The 26838-nt window shown below is 40.0% G+C and overlaps 2 protein-coding genes across 2 annotated transcripts; both read right to left on the bottom strand.

Annotated features, from left to right (window-relative positions):
* Positions 1-1705: 1705 nt before the first annotated feature.
* On the bottom strand, positions 1706-4391 carry LOC130207198 (neuropeptides capa receptor-like). The gene is made up of 5 exons (XM_056435685.1): positions 3874-4391; positions 3410-3615; positions 2767-2988; positions 2516-2693; positions 1706-1950 (listed from the first exon to the last, which is right to left on the bottom strand). Exons 1-5 carry the CDS (start codon positions 3947-3949, stop codon positions 1706-1708), a joined length of 927 nt encoding a protein of 308 aa, XP_056291660.1. The 5' UTR covers positions 3950-4391.
* A 2238-nt stretch (positions 4392-6629) lies between these two features.
* abcc2 (ATP-binding cassette, sub-family C (CFTR/MRP), member 2) lies at positions 6630-26510 on the bottom strand. Its single transcript, XM_056435497.1, has 32 exons — positions 26090-26510; positions 24214-24390; positions 23721-23861; positions 23492-23632; positions 23178-23300; positions 22976-23031; positions 22659-22899; positions 22356-22540; positions 21665-21842; positions 21033-21287; positions 20367-20432; positions 19906-20043; positions 19676-19822; positions 19515-19599; positions 19313-19379; positions 19075-19201; positions 17552-17728; positions 15402-15569; positions 15001-15184; positions 14719-14854; positions 14419-14521; positions 14104-14323; positions 12595-12749; positions 12197-12352; positions 11842-12041; positions 11354-11480; positions 11129-11230; positions 10836-10979; positions 9811-9969; positions 9562-9728; positions 8615-8809; positions 6630-7106 (listed from the first exon to the last, which is right to left on the bottom strand). Exons 1-32 carry the CDS (start codon positions 26132-26134, stop codon positions 6977-6979), a joined length of 4695 nt encoding a protein of 1564 aa, XP_056291472.1. The 5' UTR covers positions 26135-26510; the 3' UTR covers positions 6630-6976.
* Between the last annotated feature and the right edge of the window lie 328 nt (positions 26511-26838).

Here is a 26838-nt window from a genome sequence, read left to right as displayed (position 1 = left end):
GTTCTACAGTCTGATGATGTGACAGCGGGTCCTTCAGGGACGCTTATGTCTAGTCGGTCTTTTGAAGCTCCTGAACAAAAGCACCTGACCAGAAGCAAAGCCGCAGAGCATGTGTGCGGACTACAGCGTCAACGTGCATGACCACGCCTGTTTTACTTTTTGAGCGTTTTACTGACAAAACTATGCCTTTCAAAGTAAGTAATTTGATCTTATGTTCATAGCTTTTCAGAATGTGTGTTTAAGATAATTTATTCAAATACATCCAGTCAGTCAACCCATCTCATACATTTTTCACCTCTTGTCATCGGATTATTTATTCCTCCCATCTAGTTTACACTTTTTGGTAAATTATTTTTTTGTTCAATGAACTCCATCAAAAAGTTAAGAGGAGGATTCAGTCAGATAGCCTCCAGAACCTGAGTAGTCTATGACACATCATTTGCATGACACGCTGAACATCGGCAGGCGAGTGCACACCATCACGTTGTTTTTTGTCTGTGGGTAGCTCAGAGTTAATGAAGATGTGCCACCCTGCCTCAACTGTAGATACGCCCCTTCTAGGTAGTAATTATTTGCAATGAAAGATGAAAAAAACAGACGGTTCTTCTTTTTTTTCTTTCCTTTTTCTGGCAATAGCACTGCCAATAGTACTATCACCATCTACTTTTAATACAAAGAACAGAGATGTAGCCTACAACGTTTTCCTTTCCATTTTGTCCATTCCCTTATCTCTTGATTGAGAAAGCAATTGGTATGTAACCTACAGTTATGTGAGCAATACACCTGAATTACTATCTTGAACAACATACTTAACATATCAAGCTCAACATATAAATACACACTACCATATCCTGTCCATTAATTTCTGTAAAATTTCTGAGGAGTCGTATCACAATTGACATAAAAGTACATTACATGGAATGTCTTCAGACTAGTCACAATAATGTAAGCGTCAAAGCACCACACATATATTTTTGGCTCGACAAAAGAACAGAAATAGTATTTGACATTATTATAATTTCACACATTTTCGAGACAGAAAAATTACTTGAAGCTTTCAACAACACATGTTCAGAAAAAGGCAGACGATTTGTTTCACTGAGGTGTCTGTAGGGAGGGTGTCAATAGCAGCCTACTTTCACAAACCTGCAATTATTGAACAGATCTTTAATAAAAGCCCCAAAAATGCTATTTAAAACATTGATCGCCATCAATTCTGGTGTCCGCAAATAGCACCAGAGAGGAAACTGTATCTTTAATTCTAAGCTTGTATTTCTAGTTACACTGCACATGTGTCATACACAATAACTCCTTTGGGGACAAAGACTGTCCCGGCCTTTATCCATGTGAGACTCAACTGCAGTCCACTTTAAATGATGTGGAACACTGAGATTGGCTTGTATACATCCAATCTAATGAGGGTTTGCATTTTGTTACATTCAGAGTGCAGTAATCATATAACTAGACATTGCAGAAAAGTTACATCTATTGAATTAGCCGGGGGATCTGAAAGGGTGAATAGCATGAAAGAGAGAGAGAGAGCTTTCATTGCTATTTCCAATCTTCTGATCGGCTTTGTTAGTGATTGTTTTTCTCTTTTTGGCCATATTCTCTCTAAAGCATTTACCATTAATCCTCTTACTGGCTGTTGTGCTTACTTCTTCAGGAGCACTTCTTTGACACGGCCAAGAAACGCTGCACATTTCTAGTCGAAGGTAGGCCTGAGCCTTCCCAGAGTTCTCCAGCACGCCCTGCGAAATGTGTGGGAGGAAATACAGAACAGCAGCGGGTCCAGAGCACTGTTCATATACCACAGTGGAAGCGACAAGTACCATTTCAGGATTTTGTAGACAGAAAGGACAGTGTCAGACCACACAACCACATAGACCTGCATCAGTGACGAGGCAATGTCCGGAAAGTTGCAAACAAAAAAGGACACCAAGACTGCACCTGGAAGACACAACGTAGAAGATGTCAGGTTAAGCAATATTTAAATTAATTGCAGTCACTAAGCCATTACTAGCACGATTGACTATAATAAAAGGTAAAAAAAATGTAGACCGATCCTGATACGATATCATGAGGTAACTATGTGTGGCATTAACAACACCTCAGAGGGAGTCCATGCTATCTGATTAGATATGAAAAGTGGACAAAAGCAAATTGTTTTCAGCTTAACAGTCACTAATAAATGTAAGACCATGACGGACAATAAATAATAACAAATAATGTGTTTTTTTCCTGCAAGTGTGTGTGAACTGAAATTAACTGAAACTAATGTTGATCTCAGTGCAATTTAGTTATCGATTGGTACGCAACCAACAGTAAAAATATACACGAGGGGTCCAGCATCACCAATTTTGTAAGGAAAGTCTTTGTCCCCCTTTCTGGATTAACTGGACACTTAGACCTTTATACAGTCTTCATCAGACTAAGAAAGATCTGAGAAACATGGGAGATTTTTTATGCCAGAACCTCAAGACATAAACAAAATGTTATTATTTCTGTGGCTCACCCATGAGTTTTAGAGCTCTCTTTTCATTTAAAAGCAACTTTCCATTCTGATGGCACTGAATGTCTCGTCTTCCTTCTGTATTCGGCCGCGTTAGACCCATATTTCTCCTTTGGCGTCCGTTCCACCTCAGGTAGAGCAAGATGAGCAGATAGAGAGTACCAATGGAGACGAGTGGGACCTGTTGGAGACGCATGTTGAGTGTCTGCGTATGATACAGATGAGAAAAGCCTCTCAAAAAGCACTTATCTTACCAGGAAAAAGATTCCTGCTCTCAGGAGTATAGCAGATTTGTAGATGTGTGCAGGATCAGGCTCTGTCATCTCACACATGGTGGACACGTGAAAGGCTTCTTCTCGCGTAGCGGCAGTGTAGTCCAGGATGCAGGCAAGCGCCTCATCATAGACCAGAGCAAAGGGTACAGCCGACACCAGAGATATGATCCAGATTAAAAAGAGGCATGGCAGACGAAACTTCTGTTGGAAAGGAAAATACAAATATAGAACAAGTAAAAGCATTCCACAGTGCTTTTTTAAATCTGCCCACAGTGAAATCATGTTTTCTAAAATATAATAGCAATATTGTTTTTATTGTTGTTGTTGTCGTTGTTATTATTATTATTATTATTGTTAGTATTATTATTATTAGATTTTCTCAGAAATATCTCCAGTATGAACATGTTTTGAACATGAGAATGTCCTGTAGTTGAACACATGCTTTACTTTTTAATCCCACTATCTGCTGCCGTGTATCCTATACTTAAGGAAAATGTTTATGAAGTTTGGGAAGAAACCAAAGGTTAGGGTTAGGGTGAAATTAGCCAAATGATGACAGTTGCAGACAAATGTAGTACAGTATTAAATCACATCCCAAAGCTTTTTTTTGCAAGAACTCAACCTTCAGGCTGGAGACAGACCACATGGTGTGGCAAATGGCTGCATAGCGTTCCATGGTGAAGGTCATTATAACCCAGCTTGTGGTGGCACAGTACACTTGGCGCACCATGAAGTAGAGTTTGCACACTGTTCGGCCGAGACGCCATGGGTAGCTCTCCCAATAGTACCGATACAGTGTTATCGGGAGGGTCAACAGCTGCAAAATATCTAAAGTTTAAAAAGAAAAAAAGAAAATACATGTTGGACATTTGGTTCATCAAGGTAGGCAATGCACAGCAGTCCAGGAATGACAATAATAAATGTATGAATATTTAAAGAGGACATTCTGCACACTTTAAGGGAAAGCCTTTATGTAAGATTGTAATGAAATTAATAATATCAAAAAGTGCACTTCAAATGTAACCTTTCCAAGACGAAGATGACACTTTCTATTCTGTTATTTAATTGAGCGGACGCGTCATGTACCTGATATGACCAGGCTGATAAGGTAGGAACGAATGGCACTGCCTCTCATATGAGCATCCATGAGGAGGGTCAGCATGCTCACACCATTGAGTAAGATCTGTAGAGCACGAAGGAACAGTATTTAGTGAGAATGTAAAGATGTGTGTTGTTTGCTGATCGAGAACTCTGATCTGTCTTGTAAAGTGGCTGTTCCTACTCCAGACAAGAAGACGATGCTGTAGAAAATGCTCATGGGGACGGCTATCGTCAGTGGCTCCCTTTTGGCGACACTTATCTGGAGCTGTGGCATCTCACTCGGCCTGACGTTACAGCTGAAGAGGAATGACATCTGCTCCGAGAGGTTCATGGTGCGGCAGCTGCTTGAGAACTAGAAGAATGTTAATTGAATTTAATTGAATTGAAGGTTATTATATAATAATGTTATCGAGAACTATAAATAACTGTGGTGGCTTATATATAAAAAAATGAAAAATATAGTATATGTATATATACACGTGTATATATACAGGACTGTCTCAGAAAATTAGAATATTGTGATGAAGTTCTTTATTTTCTGTAATGCAATTAAAAGAACAAAAATGTCATGCATTCTGGATTCATTACAAATCAACTGAAATATTGCAAGCCTTTTATTCTGATTTATTGCTGATTATGGCTTACAGTTTAAGAAAACTCAAATATCCTATCTCTAAATATTAGAATATCATGAAAAAGTATACTAGTAGGGTATTAAACAAATCACTTGAATTGTCTAATTAACTCGAAACACCTGCAAGGGTTTCCTGAGCCTTGACAAACACTCAGCTGTTATAAATCTTTTTTTTACTTGGTCTGAGGAAATATGAAAATTTTATGAGATAGGATTTTAGAGTTTTCTTAAGCTGTAAGCCATAATCAGCAATATTAAAAGAATAAAAGGCTTGCAATATTTCAGTTGATTTGTAATGAATCCAGAATGCATGACATTTTTGTTTTTTTAATTGCATTACAGAAAATAAAGAACTTTATCACAATATTCTAATTTTCTGAGACAGTCCTGTATATATATATATATATATAGATACAAATAATGAGTAAATCCGAGATAACATAAATAAATTGACAATGGTGCTGACATTAGCAACCATTCTTCAAGTCAGATGTTATTGTTTTAAATCAGTCTGCTTTTAAATGAGTGCTGCACGATGTAGCAGAAAAAACAGCCAGAAGAAAATAAGAAGAAGGGCCAGTGCATACTTGCACTCTCATACTATAGTGAGATATTGAGAAACTGAGATAAGTAAACTGCGCCAACACTGCCACGGGAAGAATGATCCCCGATCCTGATCGCCCGGCATCGGGGATCGAACCCTAGCATTCCTCTTGCCGTGCCGTGACAGCTCTAAGCACGACACCACCACTGTGCAGCCCCACACATAATTTCCTTCTTGCTATTTTAGCTAATCACTGATATTTAATATAAGGTTGATAGCACAAACAGTATTGCGATACATTAAATTACAGTGCTTTTCAACTGCAGTTGTCAAAGAAATAATACTGATTAACTTAAACTTAAATTATGAAAACATACATTTAGGATAAGGTCACTGACAAAAACTAAATCATTTAGCAAATAACAAAATAGATTTAAATACATTTGAAGAAGCTTAACATTCGAGATCTGTGTGCACACAAGCTATCCTGAACACATTCACTCAACCTGTTGCATTTTTCAGAATCAAATCATGCCACCTTTTGTGAATATATCATCCACATTTAGTATGGACTCGTTTGAGAGCACAGAGTGCAGTGCATGCAATTGCATTTAATTAAATGAATCTGTTAAACATTACATACAATAAAAAATAGAAATTCAATTAAAATTGAAATTAGCATAAAACCTTTCAGTCACACTGCCAGCTGGAAAAAATATATATATTTCTACGTCATTATCGGTGAGTTTATGAATTGGATCAATGATGTGTAGACTTACCTGCTAGAGAAAGAAAATGCAGGGGGACGCATAGCAGCTCTTATCACAAATCAATCTCCCTCACTCTCTCTCTCTCTCTCTCTCTCTCCAGAATGTGCCCACGAGGACCCACACAATTCAAGAGAGGCAACACATTCACAATCCAAATCTATGAAGATTTTTGGTTTCCATTACATTACATTTAGCTGACGCTTTTATCCAAAGTGACTTACAATCATGTTACATTCATACACCGTAGATACAGCTACAGGAAGAAATTCAAAGTGTCTTGGTCAACAACAAATCCACGAGGGCAGGGATTAAACCGCCAATCCCTTGATTGAAAGACGGACCTGAGTGATTGACGTTAACTTGATTAAGCGACTCATGACCCTACCGAGTTTTGTGTAATGCGCTTATTCCCTTTCTTTCTGGTGTAGGGTTACATGAGACTATGAATATCACTTTCATGTAACCCTACTCTAACTAACTGTCTGCTAAACACGATGGAAATGTAGGGAAAACGGCAAACTTGGCTCTGTCAGAAAGTAATCAAATCCACCTGCCAGCACCTCTGAAACTCACTAACACATTACATCTCATTTGTTTATTCTGTACAAAAATCTAATTTCTGTTAATTTCTTCTAGACATGTGAACGGTATCCATCTTCTCATCTCACTCTCTAGCATAATGCAAATCACAAAATGTACTACTATTTCTTTTTAGACCCAGTTAACCCAGTGTTCAATCTGACACACAGTTCAAACAACTGATGTAGTATTTTTCAAAAGCAATTAAGCAGTATTTGAGTAAACTTTTTATTGTTGCCCCATAATAATTATTTACAAACAGAATATGATTTTTTTTATTGTTTCCAATAAATACAGATGATAATATTTGTTTATATAAAAGCACAATCCATCTTTTTAAATCAAACCACAAGAGACATTTATGGAATTCATTCTAAAGTCCATATATACTTCATTTTGTCTTTTACTTGTATACATCTATATCTTTCATCCCTGTTTTTTATATTTTATATTTTATTCTCGTGTGTTTAGTTTATTGGTGCTGCTACTGTGACGACAAATTTCCCCTTGGGGATAAAATAAAGTATATATCTATCTATCTATCTATGTCCAAGAGCAAAATCATAGAACTGTGGTCTCTTCTCTTGTAATCCCAGCATCCTTCACCATTGCATAGAAATGGCCTTTTTGTTGAAGCAGCTTGCTTGGAGAATCAAATTCCACTATTTTACCAGCATCAAGCACCATCACCCTGTGGAAGAGGAGCACAGGCAGAAAGTGTAACTCATTGTATATATTTAAAAAATGGATGGACAGACTATCTACTTTGGTGACCTACATTGAAAGTCAAGGGTTAATGCTTAGAGTGGCAGCAATGATTTTGGAACACTTAAAAAAATAAATATCTAAAGTTACCCTCACATAATAAAGAGTGAAACAACCTTTGTTTATAATTCCATGAAAACTATACACTTTTTTAGGGGTAAATAAGGAACCTAAAATAACACACATAACCTAAAGTTCACAAAAAATGATAATTCAGACAGCATAAACGTGCATTCAAAGCATTGTTCACCAATAGGGGAATGCAGTCAGAGGCAGCATCCTCTGCTATGGAAGTGCTGTGGATGACAAGTGTCCCCAGTTCTCTCTTTTCTGAGGTCATGGGTTCATTTGTTTGTGCCCAACATGTTTTTTCCAGATGTCTATAGAGGACTAATACAAATACTGTGCTGCACAAGACCATGGTCACAAACATAGACGTATGTACTATATTATAAACATACTTGTATGTGTAATAATCTGCTTATAGGGCTATATAATAATAGTTATACATCATCATAAATGTTCATAATACAAATAATGATAACACATTATACAGTACTCTATAATGTAGTGACAAATTAACTCCTACGCTTGTCATGCCACAAAGCCTGTTTGATATACAGTACATATTGAAATTTTAAATGGATATCTTATTTTCCAATATGAAATCTATATTTACAAAATCTCTAGAACATAACGAATAATCCACTCCACCTCTCACCCCTATGCTGCGGTTGGCATATCCAGGTAAAGCCATAACTTTCATGTTTATCTTTATATAGATGTGCATACAGAAGCTGACTTGGCTCTCACAACAGAGGTTGCACCCTAACTGCTGGAACACCTGTCACGTGCAATATTTAAATCAGTCAAGCCCATTATTTCGAACTTAATAAAAGGAAATGGTCCTAAAAGAATGAAACAAACAGACAAATAATCAAAATAATTGCATGATTTGGACAACAATAACCTAGTCCTACAATGCTCAGAACAATGTAAAGTTTTGACATGTAAAGTTACGCGTGAGATGGTCAAAAGCTCAGAAATGTATTAGCAAGGGGAAGACTGGTTTGCTAACTGCTATTTTTAAGCTGAAGAATGAACTGTTAAACGGTCAACAAAAAATGTAGCAACAGATCTGGAGAATAAGAGGAGCTGGCATCTGGATTGTTTTGTTTGATTGCTGTACGTGTGTTTTATCAAACATAACTTTGCATTTTCATACTGTCATAAAAGACAAGAGGACGGATAGGAGCAATAATATGACATTTTCAGTTTGTTTGCTTCGTAATATTTGTTATGCGACATTGTGTTTGTGATTTCTTGTCCTTTGGCAACAAACACATTTGAATGTTGCATAAATAACATAAAGGCCATATTGAGAAATGAATGCAGACAGACCTCATAAAGAGAGATTAGGGAGGAGTCACTCACCTGGAGCTGTCCATGATGCTGTGCAGACGGTGGGCAATAGTGAGGACAGTGCAGTGTGAAAACTCCTTGCGGATGGTATTCTGAATCAGGTCATCTGTCTCCAGGTCAACAGCTGCTGTGGCCTCATCCAGGATTAAGATACGAGACTTCCTGAGGAGTGCTCGCGCTAGACACAGCAGCTGCCTCTGCCCAACACTGAGAAGACAGGGACATGCTCAAGTGTTTTATAACATGCAGATACAAGATATACAGCAGAAACCATCGGACCAGAGGGACATTGGGCCATGGAATATGAAGTGGGAGGGTCTATGGCCCCCTCTCCACTTTTTACTGCCCCTACTTCTGTTGCCATTGCTCGCATCACACCCATCTTTGAACTCAACAACCAACCTGTACAGTTTTACGACTTCCTCTTGCACGGTTATGACACTATCGTGTTCACAACATATTTCCACAGATAGACAAATTACCACCTGGCAAAGAACTCAAAACCACTTCTGTGGTGGTTCTTGCTTTAGAAGGTATCTCAAGGACCACATTTAGACAGACACGCACTGTTCCAGCTGGTAATATTTGAAGGAATAGTGTATTAGAGCGGAGGGGATTAACACATTATTTTTTGGTTGATAGCATGTGGCGTTATTAATCAGAACTCTTGATGATTTTGTGTGTTGAAGCATGTTTACGCATGAGTGTACGCATGAGCCATGATCTATGATCTATGATCCATGATCCATGATCTATGATCTATGATCTATGATCCATGTTCTGTGTGTGAATGTCGATATGGATGCTGTCAAGTGTCTTGTGTGATGCAGTGGCGTAGAGCCCAAGACTAATTTCTCTGCAGGATAATAAAGTATATCTTATCTTACAAATCAAGAAATCTTTAATTAAAGCAAAAAATAGTTTTATTTAAACAATTTAAATGTATTATCATGGCCCACCTGAGATTCTCTCCCCCCTCTGCGACCTCATGCTGTAGTCCTTCCTGCAGCCCCGCTACATAGTCCTTCAGATGGGAGAGCTCCAACACTTTCCATATCTCCTCATCGCTGAATTTGTCAAATGGGTCCAGGTTCATCCTCAGGCTCCCGGAGAACAACACTGGATCCTGAGCTCACAGGTTTGGAAAGGTCAGTGGACCATTTATAAAGGAATGCTGTGTGCAGGTTTGTGTTGTTCGTTGTGTTTACCTGTGGGATGATTGTGATCTTGCTTCTGAGGTCATGCAGGCCAATTGTGGAAATATCTACATTATCAATGAGGATACGACCTTCAGCCGCTTCAATAATTCTAAACAGGCTGTTGGTCAGGCTTGATTTCCCGGCTCCTGTGCGGCCTACTATACCAATCTGAATGCGGAGAGAGAGACAGCAAATATCAATTACTGACTCACAAAATACAAACAGAGAAAAAAAAAGCACAATTATATCAAAATAATTAACATACAAAGGTGCCATACCATTTCAAACCCCTCCAAACCAAAATACAGGTCTAAACCTACACTTCACCAAAGCATCCCTCACACAATATCAGTCTTGAACATTGTAGCTTTCAAACCATCCGCTTCTGGAAGAAGAAGAGGGTTTTTGTATTCTATTTAAGAAAACAGTGGCAGTGTTTCTTTGCAGTGGGTCTCACTGGAGCTGGAGCTCTCTTATAACGCATGCCAATCATTCAAAATAGGCCAGTGAGTGAAATAAACTAAGACACAGGATACAACTTCTCTGGGTTTAAATCATCTCTGACTTGTTGCAGACACTTCCACAACATCAGATGCTGTATGTTGTTTGCACAACGGCAGATACAATAACACCATGACCGCTGAGAGACATCAGACAACCAAGGAAAAATAAACACGTAAAAAATACTACAAAGAATAGCCACTGAAAGCAGGAAAGAGGAAATAAGCATCAATATTGTCTTAAGAATGAAAGGCAGGAAGTAAGAAGGTACTAGAATAAAATGAGATGTTGTCCTCATCATCTTAAGGAAGTTGCAATGTAACCTACCCTTTGTCGTATCTAATCAGTGCTAAACCTGACTTCAAAGGCTCACATTTGACTTATTATGAAGTCGTATTTTGATGCATACTATTGATTGATCTCAGGGTTTATTCATTCAGCAGTCCAATTAAGATGTACACTTTGATAAATACTACAGGCCTGTTACACAGGCATGCACACAGGATGCGTATCCAGACAAAATACACACAGACCTTCTCAGTGCTGCCGATGTCACAGGTGATTCCATGAAGCACCAGGTCTAATCCCGGTCTGTAGCGGACTTTGTAGTTGTCAAACTGCAGCCTTCCTTTCTCGGGCCACTTCTCTGGCGGCCGGGTGTCGGTAACCCACTTTGCCTGGAGAAACAAAGAGAAATGATAACGCAACCCTGTCTTATACAATGAAAACCCCTGAAAAGATGATATAGGCATATTAAAAGTCGAGGAGAATCCGTAGGTCAATAATGAGACCAATTGAAGATACTAAAGCTCTCAATACCACATACCTCGTTCTCAAGCTCGGCGTATTCACTCACTCTCTCCACGGCAACGATGTTGGTCTCCAGCTCTGACGACATTCTCACAAACCAGTTGAGGGTCTGGGTCACCTGCAAAGCCGCAATACAACCCCGTTGCCTTGTTAGCATTTAAATACCACCAGCAGTTATTACTGCCATGACCATTTACATCTTCATTATCTCCAGTGTGTGTAATGAGTGTGAGTCACTGACATTTAGGGCGTAGGATATAGACAGGCCAACCAGGCCGCTGTCCAGAGTCTTCCTAGAAATGACGGCAAACAGAGCAGCAAAAAACACCACCAGGTTTCCAAGGAACTCCAGACGGATGGCCAGCCATCTGCAGAGTGAATAAACACAAAAACAAATCATCAATAATTTATTTATTTTTTATAGCACACTTTAAGAATATACAACACATTATTTGAGGTTCGTAACATACATCGTAAAACCAACAACAGTACAACATTAAATAATTCACAGCATGCGATTATAAGGTTAAAATAGGATTAATTACTTTTGAGACAAAATAGTCAAGACCCGAGCTAAAGGTAAATAGAAGTATTGACAAAATGCAGAGAACAAAGTTTTAAAGGAAACGTACATGACCCGGGACCCTCGTGGAAGGTAGAGAAGAACGGGTGAGTCTTAAGATGAGATTTGAAAACAGCGAGTGAGGTTGTTAGAGTTTAATATCTTACCTGTTGGACACTATCCATGGGTAGAGGCTTTTGAGGTTTTCATCAAGAGTTGTTTCATTGTGTTTCAGAAACCTGTCCTGATGGCCGTAGGCTCTTATCACTGACAGCCCCGACACTGTCTCACTAAAGTGTGAGAATATAGGAGAACGAGACACTGAGTCCAGCCGACGCAACTGCCTTGAAGTTGCCACATAGAAGCGCTGGGTGTCGAGAGAGGGCAACAGAAATCAACAGAAGTCAGTGAAAGGTTCAATTTCAAATTCAATGTTTTGCATTCCTTACTTTTAATGTTGTTCTTCAAACTAATTTCCTTGGTCACATTTTTTTTCTTCCTGTGCTATCTTGGTCAGCTTACCTGAACAAAGTAGTAGACCACGGCCAGAGGGATAATGATGATGGTGAAGAAAGGAGTGGCCAGACAGATTACAAACAGTGTCCCCAGCACGCCCAGCAGACACAGGAGCCAGGAGCGGAAGGACAGTGGAATGGCTTCATCCACTGTGAAAATGTCCTTTGGAACAGGCAATGGAAAAGTGTGTCTTAATTCAAATGATCGGTCACACTTTCAATGACGGCCATACCAATAATGCATTTCAAACATACTTATAATTTGTTATTATCGGCTTAAAGCTGTATTATATTCATATTGCAAATTACAATGTTAAGAACAAATAGGCAGGAAAACCTCAGCCAGAACAAGCAAAACATATATATTTTGACAAAAATATTAAAATATTAAATAATAAATTCTACCTTTGCAAAGCGGTTGATCACTCTTCCAATGGGCGTGGTGTCAAAGAATATCATGGGAACTCGAAGCATGTTGTTGAGTAGCCTTGAATGCAGAATACGTGACGCATCGACCGAAGCATTGGCCAGTAGAAGTGTACCGATAAACACAAAGACGCCTGTCAGAAAAGATAAACTACATATATAACTTCATCTCTCACACAGAGAAATCCATTTGTCAACAGTCGCTAAAAATGCAGCACCACATTAGTTCAGGAAGAATTATGCTAGTATATACACTTAATCCTCAATATTTCATTTGTGCCTCAGCAGCTGAATAAGTGGTTTCATTAACAACATAAAGAAGAAATACTTCACACTGAAGTGGGAGCAATCTTATGAATAAATTGAAGCAGCTTTTAGGAGAGTATTGTGTTTTTCATCACAATTTCCTGATTCAATGAATCAAAACAATCAAATATTCACACAATATAAAACGATTGGGTAATGGATAACATGGACAGCGATATCCAGAAAAGGATATCAACATCAACATCAGCTAGAGCTCTTGTATGCTATACAAATATGTAGAGTTTAGTCTCTGGAGATGTACACACAATTCTATTATTATGCCTGGCTCAATTCAAGCTTTTCAGATTTCCCCTGGTAGTAAGTTATGTCATTCGTTCTCCTTCTGGCAAGTTCACTGTTTACATTTTTATAAAATCATCTGCACTTCAGTAAGACACACAAGTCTTCATGTTGAATCCTTGTTTGAGGAACCTTTTATTTAAATTGTATGGAAATCCTTGTTGATTGCTAAAAATGTTGCGGTAACATTTACCATAATCTGCTCATTCGTTTGAGATCATTAGAGGATGGGCCGAAGAAAAAGAATAAAGGGGGAAACAGTGAGCCTGGCTATGTCCAAAGTTCAACGGCAAGCCTTCCAGCACCTTTATGGCCCACCAATAAACATGGTTATAAATTGCCTGTATGACGTTTACACAAACAGAACTGTACAAATGGCAAGTTGTTCTATGATTACTGTTTAGTTTAATAATTACGGGACATAAATATTTGTTAGAAAGCTCTAATATGTTTAATACGGTACAGAATTGCCTGAAACCAAGTGCATCGATGTGTCATGTCATAATATAGTGTTAAATCAATAGTACATATGTCTTGAGTTGTCAGATGATGTGAATGCAGACAGGTCATGACATGTTTTTTCCCCCATCTCTACCATCCAGCCGATGACGTGAAAACAGCTCAGCTAATATTCTCCTGGCACTAGCCTAAAAAAAGTGAATGAACTTACTTCCCAAAATGTTAAACTATTCCTTTGATGTGATATGTTGGACGATATAGAAACTCAATGTTGCCTATAGCATATTGTAAAACTAAAGGATCTGTCCCTAAAAGAAATAAAAAAACTTTTAGCTTTGAAGCATAATAATCGGAATCAGAAAATATTTGCCAAAACCCCCCCAAAAAACAGAAGATCTGTTATGAGTATATCTGTTCAGTTACCCTGAGCCAGTCCCAGAACGCCAAACACTGCCACTCTGGTGTCCCTCTTCCAGTTAGGGTATGTGATGTTGTAGTAATCCACAGCATCATTGGTCCAGTCACTCAACCACAGGTTCTGACCGATGAAAGCAACGTTCTGGATGAAGTAAACCAGGAAGACCATGGCAGTGTATCCCCAGCCCATGGCACGCAGGTACTCGAGGTACACTGAAAACTTCACCTGGACATGAGAGAGAAAACCGGCTTAAGGAAAAGGTTCTAAAGTCTTATCATTTGTGTTGTTGGAAAAAGTATTAAAACAAACTAAGAACGTACGTTTCCTGTTTCCATAGTTTCATTCTCGATCAGCCTCTGGCCTTTCTTAATATCGTTGACATTGTCGGATCTTTTTATGGAGCTTTTCTTTCTTAGTCTGACACTAGTAAAAACGACAAAGAAGACCAAATGAGAAAACATAAGGAAGACATACGTGAGACACTATATGGACATTAGATCTTGGATTCGCAGTCATATGCTTATGTGCTCTACAAGAAGTCCGCTGCATCCACATTATTCCGCACTCACACACACTGTGTCTCTATTTTGTCGCCCACCACTTCATTTCTTCACTCTAACCTGCCGTTGCGCTGGCTGCGGCGGATGCTGTCTTCTCTCTTAAGTGTAACAGAAACGGTGTCCTCCAAAGGAGAGTCGGGGAGAGTGTCCTCTCTTTCCGGTATGACCTCCACGTCTGCAGCGTCCTGATAACAATCTGAATGAATATGTTCACATAGTCTTACACATCGAGAGCTTTAAATAAATCTCATGATCACATCGTAACTCATATTCCAAATACAGCTATTGGTTAATTTGTGCAGCTTACATCCACAATGCCGTGAGAATAAATTGTGTAATTACCTGACTCTGAATGAGTCCGATTGCTTTGCTCCTTGGCATATGTGTCTAGAAATTCAGAAAAAGCTCCCCTGCTGGCACGAAGGCTGTTGTAGGATCCAACCTCAGAAACAACTCCATCCACTAAGACGATTATTTCATCTACATATGGCAGGAAGCTCACTCCATGAGTCACCAGGATCCGAGTCTGTACAGACGAAGACCACAGATGTGAAATCACAATGAACTTTGGACAGTAAAAAAGAAAATGTGTAAGATGAATGGTTTTAATTATTCATATCCTGAACGACCTGCTACCAATACTGCCACACATTTAAGATGTTACTGTGAATTATTCGTATGGAAATAGGAGATCTTTTGACGTGAGCATTTATTACAATGCATAATGTGAGCTCTGCACAAACCTTGTCTTTCAGTAATCCATTGGGTCCAATGACTTTATCAAAGAGATGTTTTCCGACATGAGAGTCCACAGCAGACAAGGGGTCATCTAATAAATAAATGTCAGCCTGACTGTAAGCTGCCCGGGCCAAGCTCACACGTTGCTTCTGGCCCCCTGAGAGGTTGATGCCCTGAGGACAACGGAGAGGAGAGAAACAGCACAATGCTAAGTTTCAAAGGTCACCAGAGCTTCTTTTAAACACCAGGAGCTACAACATGCGTCTTATTTTAGGTTCATTTTTGGACAACACATCTGATCAATGTCTGGCAGCTGGCAGATAAGCCCCAGCTGTTGAATCTTCAGTATTGGAACTACATTTCAATAATACAATGAGGAAAAATGTAACCACTTCGTAATGGATTGATTATAAGTCTTAGTTGGTTGGTTTCCTTTTTCTTTTTGAAAAAGAAGAATGGGCTGAAGGATGCTAAAACATTGGTACTGAAGGGTGTTTTGACCGATAATTTATATCACAATGATTTTACAACATATTCAATGATAAAGTGTACATAGACAATAATTAGAACATTAGTGCGGTCTTTAAAAATAAGGGGAATTACAAACTAGTATCCCATTTTAGTTCAAAACTCTTATTTAAGGTATGCTGGCCTTCAGACTTTTGTCACAGATTCTATGGATACCCTGACATCTTTTACCCTCAATCAGGCTCCACAGGAGACCACCGAAAGGGTCACACCCCCAACCTGGTTATTTACAGTGTATCTGAGTGAATTGGTATAACAGCTGTTATTGTCACCACCTGCATTGGGTGAGGTTACACATCAACTGTTTGAAGACATATACACGCCCTTTCCTGTTGTTAAGTAATAAAGTACTTATGTGGACAGGTCATAAATTAAGGGCAGGAAGGATACATAGATTTACATCGACACTCACACGATTAAATAGATGGTGGTTCTGCCCAACACCTACTGCTATTATCATTGTTATTGCTAGTTGCATTGCTATTAGTATTGCTAAAACTGCTTTTCATCATCATTACTACATCCACCACTGTTATTATTAGTAGTTGTAACTTTTTAATTATGCCCACTACTCTCATTATATCAATAATGTCTGTCATATTCATAGAATGTGTTGTTACTATGTTATGTTGTTAATTCTTGACATTTATTGTACTTCTGTCCACCTAGGGAGGGTGCTCTCCTGAAGGTTTCTTCCCTTTTTCTCCCCTTTAATTGTTTTTTTGGGGTGCAGTTCTTACTGAACCAACGTGAGGTCCTGGGACAGATGATGTCATTTATGTACAGCTTGTAGATGTTACCTCTGAGGAAAATTTGTAATTTGCAATTTTGGGCTTTATAAAATAAAATTAATTGAATGGAATGATTATGTTGTGTCACCAAAAGCACGCAGCCCCATCTGTGTAGCTTTGCAACTCTGTATAACTGGGCCTCTTCTTGGAAGAATACATTATTTCACAGATAAGTTCAGGTTAATGTTATTTGTCATTTCAAAGACTCAACAGCGGGTAATATAATGTTTTTTTAAAAGCTTTTTACCACTACTTTTCAAACTGCCTTTCGTCCTCATTTGAATTTAGAGGAGCGGGTCTTCCTTTTTAATCACGTCAGATTGCAGCCTTAGATCCTCAGGTGGTTCAAAGTTGCGGCTGAACACTAAAGGTGATCGGGCCATCGGGGCCCCTCAAAGCCCCTCAAAGCCCCTCGGCTTTGGAACGACCTGCCTAAGGAGATGAGGCTTGCATAATGAGTCACATCTTTTAAATCACTTCTTAAAACCCACTTTCCAGACTGGCTTTTATGTGGTATTGTAGCTTTACTGCTTTATTTTGTATTGTTGATTAGACAAATTTTTTTGTTTAAATTATTTATTAGTTATTTTTATTGTATCAATATTATTTTTTTTTCATCTAATGTACTGTTGAGCTTTGTTGGGCCTCACTGTTGAGCTTTGTTGTTATTTTATTGCTTTTGCTGCTTTTTGTCTGTCAACGCACTTTGTGAACTGTTTTTTAAAAAGGTGCTATATAAATGAAGTTCATATTATTATGACTATTATTATTACTGCCATTGTTCTTTCAAATGTTCAAATATGATTGTGTTTGTGTTCTCGATAGTTGAATCTTACTTTCTCTCCAATCTCAGTGAGGTCCCTGCCGGGTAGCAGCTCCAGGTCAGGTCCCAAGGCGCAGGCCTCAATCACCCCCTGGAACCTCCTGTCCTCGTGGGAACAGCCAAACAGGATGTTGTCCCTCAGAGTGGCATTTTGGATCCAGGCTTGTTGTGGAACAAAGGCAAGGGAACCCTGGACAGAAAACCATTAACAGTAAAACACAGAGCTTCTTCTAACCAAACTGGTGTCAATCCCCTCCAAAATCAAACCAAACACTTTCCTGGATGAGAGGCCCAAAACAAATGAATGCAATTTCTAATTTAAAACAAATTAAAAAGGTTAACAACATTATTTGATTACTGTTTAAAGAACTCACATTGCTAAATCAGCCTTTAGTATGGGACTTTCTCAGGGAAGTAAAATAAGGTTCAAGCTATTCCAATATGGACAAAACTTGCTCTTTGAACCGAAGAGCAATTTTGAATTATGATTACCATATTGCACTTAAAGCATTTTTCACACTGGAGTAAAACCTTCATCGATTAAGAGTTCCCAAAATTAGATTTAGAATAAAAGGCTGGCACTTCTAAGAGAAGAAAGATCAAGAAAAATGAAATTAGCCTTTATTGCAGCAGACATTTAACATGAGGTAGTAATTGTATATTGTTTTTGTTTTTTTACTTTGATGGATAAAGCAAATCTTGATGCTGTTGCTGGACAAACCAATCTTCATGCAGGACTTTAATTGTCATGATAAGTCACGGATGTCGCAGAGAGAGAGGACCCAAATGCCGACATATTCTGCAAAACCCAATATTTAATTTCAAACTACTAACAGGACGACAAAGACGCGGACCAAACAATACGAAGCCACACTGGGAATGAGAAGAACAGGGTTTACATACACAGGCAGGCGGAGGTGATTGGACAACGGGGAACGAGACACAGGTGAACACAATGAGGGCGGGGCCAGCAATCACACAGAAGGAAACAATCAGGAACAGGGCAGACAATCACAGGGAGACAGATGACACAAGGACTTCAAAACAAGACACAAAACGAGACACAAACTCCAGATCATGACTTTAATAGATGGTTCCTCAGTAACTTATTGCCTGAATTACATTATGAAGAGAACTTGGAACATGTAGGATGCATTTCTTTTCTCAAATGGTCTTTTGGTTCTATATTGTTGTTGTTGTTGTTGTTTTTTGTTGTTGTATATTGGGGGACCACGGAGGCAATACGACTTTCAGGCTTTATTGTATTTTAATGATGATTGTAACTACTGCTCTGCAGAGTTTTTCTGTATCTATAATCATCAAATAAATTAAATTAAGGTCATGGCTGATTTCCTATGAATTTTAAGCCTAACAGACAAACAGCAATGAAATTCATCTAATGGTCTCATTATATTAATGTTCAATTATCATGGCAGTTGAAGAGAACATCTTAAGATTGTGCATATTATATGCTCTTTGTCAAGCACACCACAGTATTTATGTGAGACAGATATGAAGACAGAGATAGTGTGTTACCTGAATGTTGATAAATCCTTTGGTGCTGTACATCTCTCCCAGGAGGGCTGACATGAGAGAGGACTTTCCGGAGCCCACAGCTCCCACTACTGCGACCAAATGACCAGGCTTAATATCCAAGGACACGCTGGAAAACATGCACCCAGTAAACATGGTCAACGTTGTGAAATGAATGTTTCTGCAGCCATGTTATGTAATATCCAAATGTGTAATATTGAGTTTGATACAACAAACACACTTTTTCAGCAGAGGCTTCCCTTCTCTTTCCCAAGCAAAGGAACCATCACATATGCTGATAGCAGAGTCTAGCAGATGGACACAGATGCACATACAAGTGAAAGCAGATGGACAGAGAAGACATTATGTGCTGTACACGCACATATAAAATATGGTCCACTGCTCCACGGAGGAACAGATGGAAATAATGATGGGGAACTTACTGAAACTTGGGTCATGGCGCACAATGTCACTTTCAAGGTCTTCCCCTCCCAGAAACTTCTCCAGGCGGTTCCTCGACACTGTCGTCTGAATGCCAAACAACAAGTTAGTGGTCTTTCAGGTCTGGTTTGTGTGCGTGCACCGTTTGTTGTGGTTCCCTTACTTGCACAATAGCAGCGATGAGCATTGGCAGCATGGCCAGGGGAAATCGAAGAATGTTGAACAGCGCGATGGAAGTGAAAGCCTTCTCAGCAGTCAACACGTTGTCTGGGCTCACCCCGACAAACACTGCAAATGTGGCCAGAGAAACCTGCAAAAAACACAGCGTGAGACAAAAAGCTTTTGCAAAAGACTTTCCTTATCCAGGTGCTTGTCGTCCCTATCAGGACTCACCAGAGCCGGAGCACAGCTGAAGATGAAGGTGGAAACAGACGTCAAGTAGGCAAACTTCCTCATGACAACGAGTTCGTCCCCCCTAATGCCTTCAACCTGTGCCTGGAAGGATGGCTCCCATGCATAGAGCTTCAGAATCTGGGCGGAGATGAGAGGCACAGAGAGGGACGAGGAGGAGAGGGGAAGGGACGCGGAAAAGGAAGGGTGAGGGAACAGAGGGACAGCATTCATACCTTATGTAGTCAATGTCAATAAACCGCAGGTGGCGGATGTAGAATAATAGAAGCCACCGAGGAATAACATTTCAGCTTTTTCCTGAGGCATAACATCTTTTGATCAGAGGAAGGCCTCCCTCCGAGTCCCCCACCTTCACCAGTCTGCCTCAACTATTCTTACTCAGAAAAGGGAGCAGAGGTGGTGTTCTTACACCAACCGCCATTGGTGACGGGCCATTAACTCACCTTGATTCCATTTAGTATGTCATTCATTATCTTCAGTCGCTTGTCTTTGAACTTCATGTTCTCTATCTGAAAAGAAGATGAGAGTTAACTCAAGGCTCACAGTTAATCTCATGGAAACATAACTGATAACAATGCAGCCAGGAAGAGAGGTACTTCGAACCTATGTAGGGAAAGACTTGGCTCATTTGACGCTCATTAAAAGCCATGGCTAAGTTTCTTAATTCATGATTAGGTGGTTGTTAGATATTAGAGTTGCTATATTTTGCTTTTGTGTCCGTTGTATTATCTATATTATCAGTATACTAGTCATAAGCTGATGAGGCTCCACTTTATGTATTGTTTCTGAAGTCATAAATATAACAGAACATATATGCACAGAGCACTCTTCCAAGCCCAATTTTACATTGTTTGCAGGGTATTTATTTCTGTACCAGGAGTTTATTAACATTTCACCCCATTAACTGTTGCATGTAAGTTAATCTTGGTGTTTCTTGTTAGTGCACCATATGTCTAATGGCATAGGTGTTAACATTCTAATATTACTTGTTTCATATATATTAAAGACAAGGCTATGACTATTATCATTATCTATTATTCAAGGTATATACAGTGCACTATATTCTAAAGGTGGAACAACAGTCCTGTATGAGTTTGCAGTCTGCTCACCTGGATTGTTCTGGCTTTGGTTGCTAGAAGCCCATTGATCGGCCCTAACAGCACAATGACGGCCAGTCCGGCCAGCACAGAAGGTCCTAACTCAAACCACAAGAAAACAATGGACAGCACAATCTGCAGAGGGCAGGACCACAGCAGGTGGATGAAGTTGGTCACATCGTTGAAGCGCTGAGCGTCCGCAGACATCAGGTTCACTGTTTCCCCAACGGTAGTCTCTTTACGAGTGTCATTAGACACCACCAATGCCTTAGAAAAGGGATGAAGAAGAAATTGTCGGGAGAAAGGGAGACGGGGAGGAGGTAAGTGGAGGTTTGGTGAAGGTTACAATTATCTGGACTGATTGACTAACAACGCAGTGGGCTCTTGGATGCACAGCTATCGCAAAAATGGTACAGCAATACAATACACAATAAAAATTACTGTATCTAACTATATACGATACATTGGATAGCGCGAGAAATAGCTCGGAAGGTACACAGAGGAAGTTCCTTTGTCAGTCAAACAGCTGCCTTGGGTGGATGTTGAAAACCACCAGTGGTCATTTCTGATGGTTTAAACTGGAATGATAATGTATTTCCCTTTTGGCAACGATGTGTGAGGTACAGTTAGCAGAGTGCTGTTACCTTTTTGTACACAGCAGCCGTGATGGCAGTGCGGACCTTCATCCCGAGCACAAAGCAACGCTGGAAGTACTGCTGCAGCAATAGAGACTGCAAGATTGCCACCAATAGCAGCAGCACCGCATACATATACCCTTCCCAGGTGTACCTGGAAGTGTCCTGAGTGAATGAGATCATCAATCTAGAAGGAGTAATAAGCCAGTTAATGGAGCAGCTACACGTTATTATGATAGTTCAAGCCTCTAGTGGCAGTTATTTCTTCTAAATTTTGATGGCCCTAATATATTATAATAGTGTCCTATTAATTCCTCTCCCCTGCCAGACCCTAGTGTAAATAACTGTTAAAGATAACCAACGAGTAGTGTTAGCACTTTCACAAGGTCATTCATAAGAAAAAATATTACAGGAGTGAAGTACGTATGCTTAGTTTCCTGTGGCCTTCTAAGCTAGACCAACATTTCAACAACCGTTTGAGTTTATTGACGCTGGGTTAATGATTGCTGAACAGCAGTAAACAGCATTACGTTGTTGTAAGCTTTGTTTTCTATTCTGTCTCTTCTATTTCTAGGGAGAAATTCAATCATTTAAAATCACTATTAAAAAAAATAGGGGTTTAGCTATTTTCCACAGAACTGCCGGAAATCAGTGAACATATGTTGGTACCTGAGAGAGTGTTATTAAAACCTTGACTCACTTTAGGAGTTGGGGACTGACAAAAGACAGCAGATCCTGCAGAAGTTTGAAGAAGGCAGATTCATACAGCAACCCTTTAAAGGTTTTGTAAATGGTGGTAATCAGCCATGAATTGGGATAGTCATTTTCTTCCTTCTTTTTGTCATTTTTCTTCTTCTTTTCATCTCCTTTCTTTCCCCTGTCCTCCTAAAGAAAAATTAGGTTTAGACACTGATTGGTCAAATGTAATAACAACTAATCTACTAAGAGTGCAAACGCATGTGTTGTACATGTGTGTCAAGTGTGTCTCTCTGCACCCTCTTACCATCAACTCATCCAGACTGACGCCTTTCCCCAGACCATTTTGAAAGGCCTCGTCTTTGACTTTGTTTCTGCTCTTGTCCGGTTTTCTTTTCAACTTGTTTTGCAACCGGACCCGAGCAGCACCCAACTCTGACTTCATGAAATACTGAAAGCTCTGGTTGATGTCAGCAGTGCTTTCTGTGTCGTTCAGTTCCCACATGTCCGCCTGAACCAGGGGCCGCTTGTACCCTTTCACCACCATACTGAAGGAATAAGGAGAAGTTGGAGTTTGTACATGGATGAGTGTGTGCTTGGACCTCGTAGCAACTTCTAATTTACCTGCTAAACCAGTTGAAAGTGATTCTGCTCAAAAATGCTGCACCCACCTCAGGATTCTGTGGATGAAAACAAATAAATGCACTCATTTGGGTAAAGTTCAACGCAGACTGTCTTATGATGAAGGTTCAGTGTATTTTATTGTTATATTATTCTCGCAGTAAAAAAAAAAATTTTAAAAAATCCTTCCATTTTGCAAAGGTACCTTTTTTACACGCTCCTCGGCTTCGGGAGGAACATCAGCCACAGCAGAGAGAAGAAGGGCAATCAGTTCCAAGCCAAAAGAAATGTAGAAAACACAGAAACGTGGTACATCACTGATTTCTCCCTGTTGGTTACAAATGAGTGTAACAAAGAAAGAGGGAGGGGGCAGCACAGTGAATGGTGTATTACTGATAAATGCAGAGAGATGGAATACATTACCTCAAGTGATTGCATTCTGCCTGAGTAAGGATACATGTTTTTTTGTGGCTAGCCTAATGCTTTGCTTTCAACTAGATCTACCAACTGTGTTCATACCAGCCTGAGTGCCTCTCGTAGGAGTGTCTGGAAAGGGAAGATGTCGCACACAACGAGGAAAAACCAGAAGAGGAAGAGAGTGGCCGAGTCTACTGATCCTTCCCTCCGCCTCACTCCTTCCTGACACAACAGCAGAAGGATCTAACAAAGATGTCATGAAAAAAAGTGGTTTTTCTTATCTTGAGCACCGAATAAATCAATATGAAACCTGTTATATTTCCATATTTACCCATGTGACAGCATACAGGACTGGGTTTGCGTAAAACACACCAGGATTTTTCCCTGGTGAAACTCTGCTTGGACCATAATCCTCTCCTAATGTGACTCCCAGGGCTGCTATGGCCGTCAGAAACAACAGACACACCACAAGCTGCAGGGAGGAAGTCAAGATCGACAGATAAATCGCATTAAAGTCCATATTAAGATTTGTTTAACAAAAATGGAACTCCTTTGTTAAAAGAATACCATTACACACCAGCCACATTTTACCATCCCAACCTTCTGCAAGTGTTTCTATATACCTACAAAATGTTTCGAGGAGATCTTTAAATGAAAAAATCCAAAGTATGTAATTGAGAAAGGAAATGTGTGTATTGTTTCCACTGTTGAATAATATTTCCTAATCATGGGCTACATGCTACTGTTGTTAAAGAGCAGCTTCCTTTTCTTCCCTCTCAGCAGCACATTATGACTCGAGCAGCGTGCCTCGCAGGGCGCATTACCTGTTTGAAGATGTAGCGTCTTGACAGGTGTTTAGTGCTCACTTGTGTCCTCCTGCAGAGGGACACCAAGTGTCGTGGGGCACAGAGCCACAGGAACCCCAGGGGGATCCAGACCAGCACCGTCTGCTCGAAACATACTGGCAGGTCGGGGTCTTCTCTATTCAGATATGAAGTATTCTGAGAAGTACACACAAACACACACATGTTTACATCATACAAGGATCACTCTTCACGGAATGACAGAGCCCCCCTAATCTCAGAGCACAAATGCACTCTCATCCGTGTACCCCAAGGAGCTCAGGGCGCAGAGAGCCACGACACCTCCCTGATTAGAAATGTAATTCACAGTGACTCATGTTAGATTGAACCTTAAGTTCTTGCTTATGGTTGTATGTGCAGCCGCATGAGTAATGTGCACTTCCGAAGAAGAGAGCAGTGGAGAGATGGGTGTTAATGGATCAACGTGTTCTCAAAAGACCCTGAACAATACAGAAAAGTATTTCAAGCACTTACTACCTGCTCAACCTGGACTATTAATAATAATAATTATTTATTTTATATATCGCTTCTCAAGACACCTGAAGTCGCTTTACAGAGTCCAGAGTCCAGTAGTCATACATACACAGTCATCCCGGTGGTGGTAATCTACATCAGTAGCCACAGCTGCCCTGGCTGACAGAAGTGTGGCAGCCAATCAGCGCCTAACGCCCCTCCGACCACCACCAACATTCATTCTTATCCATACGATGCGGTGCATGTCTTTACGATGGTGGGGGAAACCGGAGTACCCGGATTAAACCCACGCAGGCACGAGGAGAACATGCAAACTCCACACAGAAGGGACCTGGAACGACCGGGAGCCACCGTGTTGCCCCACTAATTACCACTAATAGTAACATTTACATTTTTTTTTTTCGACAGAACTTTTCTAAATGTTCCAAAGTGCTTCACAAAGGCAGCACAAAAAAATTAAATAGTCATACATCCTGATCTTTAAAAGAAACACGTAATACAAACAAAGTTGTAAAACATACTGGGAGTCAGTGAAAACAAAAACAAAAAGAAGTGATGTGATCACGTTGGTTCTGGTTGACCAATAGATGTTTGCTTCATGCCAGAAAGGTTGTGATGCAATGAAGGCGTGTAGAATGGTCTCAGGGTCTTTACAAGTTAAGATCGATCATATTTTTGAGAAATGTCTAAGAAAAAGACACAATTGCTTCTGAAAACGTAAATCACTGTTCAACCAGAGGCAAACAAAAGAAGTGAAAACATGCCCATCACAACAGACTGAAGATGAAGAACTCCACACACTGAAACCACAGTGTGGAGCATTTCCCCAATTCTCCTAACAATAATTCAGCATTGTAGCTCATAAACATGTCCGACAGTTGACAAACACGCTGACTCATATCTGACTGAAGAGTCATTGCTGGTCGGTCACATGTTCACTGAACTCACTGTGTACAGGGGTGGAAACATAACATCTTCAGATTATAGTTAATGAGTCTCACACATCTGAAGGAACACGAGAACATGAACACCTGTACAACCTTTATTAAGAAGTGTACATTGCTCTTTTGTGTGTGTACCAACAAGGTTTCTAATTGGTATTTTGGAATAGCACAAAATAAACAGAAAGTTTGTATCAGATATTTAGTATTATATTAAAGTGCTCATGTGTATTGTGTTCATCCCCTATATGTCTCCAGTTACATTTAAGTGAATTCCCTCGATAAGCCAGTAAACCTATGTGTGTGCATCAAATATTTTACACTTTTCAGTGTTTTTCTTCTTTTGGAGGCCACACTTAAGTCATTTCCCTCAACCCCCACTCTCTCCCTGAGGCCACATTAACCCTGACTGTTGAACTCACCCAAAAGATGGACCCACAGTATTCCTCCAGAGCGGCAGCACACATGGTCCACACTAGCGGCTTCGGTCGCCTTCAGATGACTAGACAATCAGACGCCTCTGACCCTCTGCCGCACTGCTGCTGAGCTCGGCTCAAACGCCGCAGACAATTACAGGACGTGACTCTGTGGGACTTTGAGCCATGAGGCTTTTAAACAGAAACCAACGTGCAGGGAAAAGAAGTGCTGGATTAATTCAAAGAGCAGATGGGTTGATGCCTAACTTGCGTCTTAATTTCTTCCTGTTGAGGCAGATCTTCGGGGTTTTCCTCTGCCAGTACTGGTTCAATGTCTGGAAGAGGCACACGCACATGCAGTTGTCCCGATGGGAGAACTCAAAAACTGTTATCAGTCATTCAAAAACTCCTTCCTCGACCAGCCCACTGACAAACCTCAGCGCTCTGATTCGTCTAAAGTTCAACATTTCAGGCAGATGGCTGCATGTTAGAGAAACAGAGATAGAGGGAGAGAGAGAGAGAGAGAGAGGGAGCTTGCACAGATATTGATGTGCTGTTTTTCCTTGTGTTAGGGGGCGGGCCCACCCAAAAAGGGAATGTGTTTCGGGAAGGGGAGGGAGTGGGGCTCATTAGATCCCTTTTCCTGTTTCCACTTATCCCGGTTGCCTTTACTTTCTCTGGACGGAGACACATTTTTAAGTCACATCAGGTTAGTTTCAGGCTATCGTGCGTTTGAGTCGGAGTACATGTCCCGT

Source organism: Pseudoliparis swirei, chromosome 17 (assembly GCF_029220125.1).
Source record: "Pseudoliparis swirei isolate HS2019 ecotype Mariana Trench chromosome 17, NWPU_hadal_v1, whole genome shotgun sequence".
Classification (NCBI taxonomy): domain Eukaryota; kingdom Metazoa; phylum Chordata; class Actinopteri; order Perciformes; family Liparidae; genus Pseudoliparis; species Pseudoliparis swirei.
The sequence above is the reverse complement of the archived record's forward strand: the minus strand, read 5'-3'. Positions and strand labels throughout refer to the sequence as shown.

What these genes read in the sequence shown, in the direction of transcription:
- abcc2 (XM_056435497.1), bottom strand. Translation starts at nt 26,134, where the DNA reads ATGTGTGCTGCCGCTCTGGAGGAATACTGTGGGTCCATCTTTTGG. An exon ending in ACTGTGGGTCCATCTTTTGG is followed by an intron (nt 24,391 to 26,089) that starts GTGAGTTCAACA and finishes TGTACTTCTCAG; the next exon opens with AATACTTCATATCTGAATAG. An exon ending in GAGGGGGGAGAGAATCTCAG is followed by an intron (nt 8,810 to 9,561) that starts GTGGGCCATGAT and finishes CTGTCTTCTCAG; the next exon opens with TGTTGGGCAGAGGCAGCTGC.
- LOC130207198 (XM_056435685.1), bottom strand. Translation starts at nt 3,949, where the DNA reads ATGCTGACCCTCCTCATGGATGCTCATATGAGAGGCAGTGCCATTCGT. An exon ending in GAGCAGGAATCTTTTTCCTG is followed by an intron (nt 2,694 to 2,766) that starts GTAAGATAAGTG and finishes CGTCTCCAACAG; the next exon opens with GTCCCACTCGTCTCCATTGG. An exon ending in GAGAGCTCTAAAACTCATGG is followed by an intron (nt 1,951 to 2,515) that starts GTGAGCCACAGA and finishes TGTGTCTTCCAG; the next exon opens with GTGCAGTCTTGGTGTCCTTT.